This window comes from Pistacia vera, unplaced genomic scaffold (assembly GCF_008641045.1).
Source record: "Pistacia vera cultivar Batoury unplaced genomic scaffold, PisVer_v2 Contig373, whole genome shotgun sequence".
In the NCBI taxonomy this organism is placed as follows: Eukaryota; Viridiplantae; Streptophyta; class Magnoliopsida; order Sapindales; family Anacardiaceae; genus Pistacia; species Pistacia vera.
In genome coordinates, this window is record NW_022196194.1 from 744239 (window position 1) to 749602 (window position 5364).

A 5364-nucleotide genomic window follows, 5' to 3' on the forward strand; every position below is an offset into this window, starting at 1 on the left:
TAAGCCCCCATTTTCAATTTTTATTAAGATAAAAATGTAAATAAAAAATATATTATTAAAAATAAGCTTTTGATTTGATTTGAAATTAATGATTTATTTTATATTATTCTTCCAAAAAAAATGATAAAAAAATTGTTTAATTTTATTCATATTCAATTTTTTGTAACCTATTAAAAATAAACAAAATTGTATGTTTAAAAATAAAGAAAATGGCAAAGTTGTAATATAATATAGCAAATATGGTTTATAAATAAGATGAAGAGCAAAGGTTAATACGTGTCATTACAGTATTACATTAAAGATAGAATGAGAGAGGGAGTGAAAGGCTGAAACTGCCTGAAAGTGTCTGGATAATTATTTGTCAACCCTACAGGTTTCAGACAACTACATTTTATCCCACTGTTATTTTCCACAAAAGACTAAGCCAGATTGAACCCTAGATAGGGGGTAATCCACAAACGCCGCTACTCAAATGGCGTCCAAAACCTTTCTTCGTCGTTGTTGTTCTTGTTCTGAAACGGTGACGAAGACAAAACTCTCATCTTTATTCACCAATTCATGTAAAGTGACTACAACTATGCCACAAGATTCAGTACATAACGTTGAAGAGGTAGCGAGGCTTGATAAATTCCTTCAAAAAGACTGTAAAGAAGGTAATATCACTCTTGATGAAGCACGCTATTTCTTTTGTTTAATGATTCATATGCAACCCAAACCACCGATTTCATCATTCAACCGGTTTTTTGGAGCTCTTGCTAAGAAGAAGTTTTATAAAGACGTCATTTTGCTTTACAAGCGAGTGGGTTCAATGGGGTTGTTGCCGGATCTTGTTACTTTGAATATTTTGATTAATTGCTTCTGTAATGTGGGTCGAGTTTGTGATGGTTTTGTTGTTTTTGGAAGTATTTTGAGGCGGGGTTTTAGCCCAGATAATGTGACTTTCAACTCTTTGATTAAAGGTTTGCCTTTGGAGAATAGGGGTACGGAGGCTATGAGTTTGTTCAAGAAAATGGCTGTGTTTGGGGTTAGGCCTGACGTGATTACGTATGAAACTTTGATTATCGGCTTGTGTCGGACAGGGAATACGAGTAATGCGCTTAGGATACACGAAGAAATGGTTAATGGGAATGGTGAAGGGGGTGTTATTTGTAAACCTAATATTGTTTCTTATGGTAGTATTATCTACGGTCTTTGCAAAGATGGTTTGGTAGATAAAGCGAAAGAACTGTTTCTGGAAATGAAGGATAATGGAATTACACCAAATGTGGTTATTTGTACCTCTCTAATTTACGGTTGGTGTTTTGTGGGAAATTTGGAGGAGGCTAAAGGCTTATTTATTGAGATGGCGGATCAAGGTTTGCAGCCTGATTTACTGACATATAATACAATGATAAGTGGGTTTTGCAAGGAGGGGAAGATAGAGGAAGCTAATTGGTTGTTGGAATTGATGATCCAAAGAGGTTTGCAACCAAACACATTTATTTATAGCAGTTTGATGGATGGTTATTGCTTGACTGGTAGATTTGATGATGCAAGGGATATTTTAATCTCCATGGAGAGCAAGGGTTGTAAGCCTAACGTTGTCAGTTATACCACTTTGATCAATGCCTATGGCAAGAATAGGAAGTTAGAGAATGCTATGAGTCTGTACAAGGAAATGATTTCAAAGGGAATTAGACCAACAGTATATACATATAACGGTTTGTTAACTAGTCTATTTCTATCAAATAAGGTTGGAGCTGCACAGAAACTATTTGATGAGATGAAACTTGATAATGTTGCACCGAATTCATTTACATTTAATATTTTGATCAATGGGCTATGCAAGAATGGTTGTGTTCTGGAGGCAGCAAAATGGTTTCGTACTTTAGAGTACTATGAGTTTAAACTTAGTATTGAAATCTTTAACAGCCTCATTGATGGGTTGTGTAAAAGAGGAATGCTTGAAATAGTTTTAGAGTTATTTCACAAGTTGCCTCAAAAAGGCTTAATGCCAGACGTTGTGACGTATAACATTTTAATCCATGGGTTTTGTAAAGAAAGGAAACTACAAAAGGCATATGATTTGTTATCAGATATGGAAAAGAATGGTTGTGCTCCAAATGTTGTTACATACAATACTCTTATGCGAGGTTTTTTACAAAATAATGAGGCTGCTAAAGTGGTTGAACTTCTTCACAAAATGAAGGACAGAAATGTAACGCCAGATGAATCCACATTTTCCATAGTTGTAGATCTACTTTTAAAGCATGAAAATTATCGTGAATGTTTGGAGTTGCTTCCTTCATTTCCTCCAAAAGTCAACAGGAGGTGGACATGATAAATGTTGCTGCACTTAACTATAAAAACCATCTTCAATGCTGTGAATGTCTGTAAGTTTATGCTACAAGTGATAGTATTTTCACTTTCTATTTTCTATGTAGCATCCTTTGATCATAAGTCTTCACGTATTTAATCATTTATATTATTTTTAAGTTTTTTGTGCTTATCTCAATTTGTTGTTGCTCACTTGACTTCTGATTCCTCTAATTATTTTATACTCTTTGCAGTTTTGTACTAGGAACTTAATAAGAGTATTGTGTGGAAACTAATTAAAGTTGAATAAGGTAGATTTGAGTTCATTATTGAATTTGATCTAATCCATAATTAGGTTGGATTGCATTTAATACAATTTATCTAACCATGAGAGCAATTTTTACAAACTAAATTTATTGAGTTTTCTTGGTCACAAACTGATGATGAAAAAGCTGTTTCTCTCTTACATTTTCACTCTTTTAACTTATAAATAATCTCCAAAAGCACCCTTTTGTTCTTAAAAGCACTTCCCTTGACCTTCAAGTAGAGCTTGCAGTGCAAGTGAATATATAACATCAAGCTCATATTGTTATACTGAAATTGCAATGTTATTGATCTTAGAAATCGAGTTTTTGATTGTTGTTGCTCACGATGCACTGTGGACAGTGGTGCTTATCCTTGTCTCCCTCAATTTCCTGGCTCTTACTCATCCTTTAATTAAGATGATCTCATGTTTCCCTTGTAGTATCCTCTTTTTCTTTCTCTAACACAACTCTCTATCCAATCATGACATTAATTTTTCCTTTAATTTTCATATATTTATCTAAAATAAAGTTGTATCAGAACTACAATAAACCAAGTAAGGAATCCTAATGGTACTTACAAAGCATAGCTGTAGTTCATTGACTGCCTAATAACTTTACTGATGTTTATTAACATTCTTCTATTGTCATATTGAAAAGAAAAAAATTGCTACAAAACTAATCCCAGTTTGGGGCTTATTGGCATGAAGGCCTTTTAGTTGTTATCTCCAACTGGTTATGTTTTGGTTTTTGTGGAAAGTTTTACTCAAGACGGATAAAAGAAACAAGTTACTGACTCTGAAAAAAGTGAATCATTATAGTAATCCATAGGAATGGAATTTTATGATGAAAGTCTATGTGAATGAATTTTTTTTCATACTGCATTTATATATAACTGTAGAAGTTAATTGCTTATCCATGTATAACAGGTACCCATAACTGTTCACTTCGATCATGGAAATTCAAAGCAAGAGTTGATGGAAGCTCTTGAGTTGGTGAGTTAAGCATGATTCCCGTTAATGTCCTATTATTAGTTCATCTTGCTGTTACAAAATGGTTCAGTTTTAGCAACATTCCAATATTTCATTAGTACCCATTGTCTCTGAAATTGCTTTTATGAATCCAACCATGACAGGGATTTGATTCAGTCATATGCCTGATGGTTTACATCTTCCCTTAAAGGATAACATCTCGTATACAAATTTCATATCTTGCTTGGTATCGTGCTTGGCCCACTCAAAAGATTTTCTGGTAGAAGCCAAACTAGGAAGATTGTCGGGAACGGAGGATGATTTGACTGTTGAAGATTATGAAGCAAAGCTGACTGACATTAATCAGGTTCTGATGCGATGCAATTAAGAAAATAACATTCCTCATGCTATACATCGTCAATATCGTCACAATCTGTATATCAAATTTCAGGCTGAAGAATTTGTTGATGAGACTGTTATAGATGCTTTAGCTGTGTGTATCAGAAACGTCCATGGAAAATACCCTCCAAGTGGCCCCAATCTGAGACTCGATTTGCTGAAGGTGAAGTCTAAATTTCAGATTTCGGCTTTTTCTGTTAAGTTGAGATTAGTACAGACTGATGTTAATGCCTTAAAGGTGCCAACACTAACGATAAAGAAACCTTTTACATTATTCCAATTAAGTTCAAACTCTTCATGCATCAAGTATATTTCACCCATCAATCGTGTTTTATATGTTGGTTCAGGGCAACATTTCTTTAAAGAATGAGTACAGCAGTTCTAACTCCATAGTATTTAACATTTTACAACACATATTGACTGGCAGAAAGTGTGCCCATCCCTCGCTATCAACATGAAACCATAATCTGCAACATCTCATTGTTTGACTAATTTACTTTATTTCAGTTTAGTATCCGGGATTAATATCTTCATCTTGGACCCTAGCTTTATCCTCATCAACTTGTTTGCTCATTCCCAGTTTTCTTCCATGTTTAGGATCTACATGCCTTGTGCTCGAAGAACGGTGTTTATTTGGTGCTTCATGGAGCCTCTGGTTTGTCAGTGGAACTTATCAACGTAAATCTCTTCATCTCGAGATCCCTCGTATTTCAAAAACCGTAAATAAAATATTAATAATAAAAACTAAATATGTATCCATACCATGTATGCTTTTGCTTTGAAGAGGGACGTATAGAGAGAGGTGTGACGAAATTCTATGTGAACACTGAGGTACGCATGGCTTACATGTAGTCACTCAAGAGCCCAAAGAAGGATCTGGTCCATGTCATGGCAGCTGCGAAAGATGCCATGAAAGCCTTTGTTGCTGAGAAGATGCATCTTTTTGGTTCAGCTGGAAAAGCATGATGATTTTTTGCAAATGAAGCAATGGTTTGTTCATCGATTACTCAGCCACTCCATGTAGTGGTTTGTAAAGCTTGCAAATGTTTGATCTGAATAATGAGGAGGGTGATTTAGTGAAGAAGAAGCTTTTAAATCAATAAGATTTGTATTAGTTTTGTTATTTTTTCTGTTTTCATTCAATTGCTTTATGTTATGAAATGTGTAATATTTTATTACTCTATCATTCAACCTGTAATATTCTGTCTAGTTTGTTAATAATTTACTAAATTTAAAAGCACTTCCCTTGACCTTCAAGCAATGTTTTAAAAATCGACATGGGACAAAACCCGACAAGGTGGCTGGGTCTCGGGTCGATCGGTTTAACCAGCTGGTTCAATTGATGATGTCATCATGATGATGTCAGCAAATTTACTATTCACAGATTGTAAATTTCC

At 34.5% G+C, this 5364-nt stretch overlaps 1 protein-coding gene across 3 annotated transcripts; it reads left to right on the forward strand.

Moving 5' to 3' along the window:
• The first annotated feature begins 385 nt into the window (after positions 1–385).
• On the forward strand, positions 386–5126 carry LOC116140468 (putative pentatricopeptide repeat-containing protein At1g12700, mitochondrial). Of its 3 annotated transcripts, XM_031426096.1 has the most exons (6): positions 2308–2372; positions 3527–3592; positions 3733–3935; positions 4020–4130; positions 4565–4645; positions 4820–5126. In XM_031426096.1, the coding sequence occupies exons 3-6, from the start codon at positions 3750–3752 to the stop codon at positions 4931–4933; spliced, it is 492 nt and encodes a 163-aa protein (XP_031281956.1). In that variant the 5' UTR covers positions 2308–2372; positions 3527–3592; positions 3733–3749; the 3' UTR covers positions 4934–5126. The 3 variants fall into 3 exon arrangements, with proteins under 3 accessions (XP_031281954.1, XP_031281955.1, XP_031281956.1); XM_031426094.1 differs by lacking the exons at positions 4020–4130; positions 4565–4645; positions 4820–5126 and having other exon boundaries at positions 386–2372; positions 3733–3796; XM_031426095.1 differs by lacking the exons at positions 3733–3935; positions 4020–4130; positions 4565–4645; positions 4820–5126 and adding an exon at positions 2550–2606 and having other exon boundaries at positions 386–2372; positions 3527–3593.
• Positions 5127–5364: the final 238 nt, after the last annotated feature.

Excerpts from the sequence above, each read along its gene's own strand:
- LOC116140468 (XM_031426094.1), top strand. The coding sequence starts at position 473 with ATGGCGTCCAAAACCTTTCTTCGTCGTTGTTGTTCTTGTTCTGAAACG.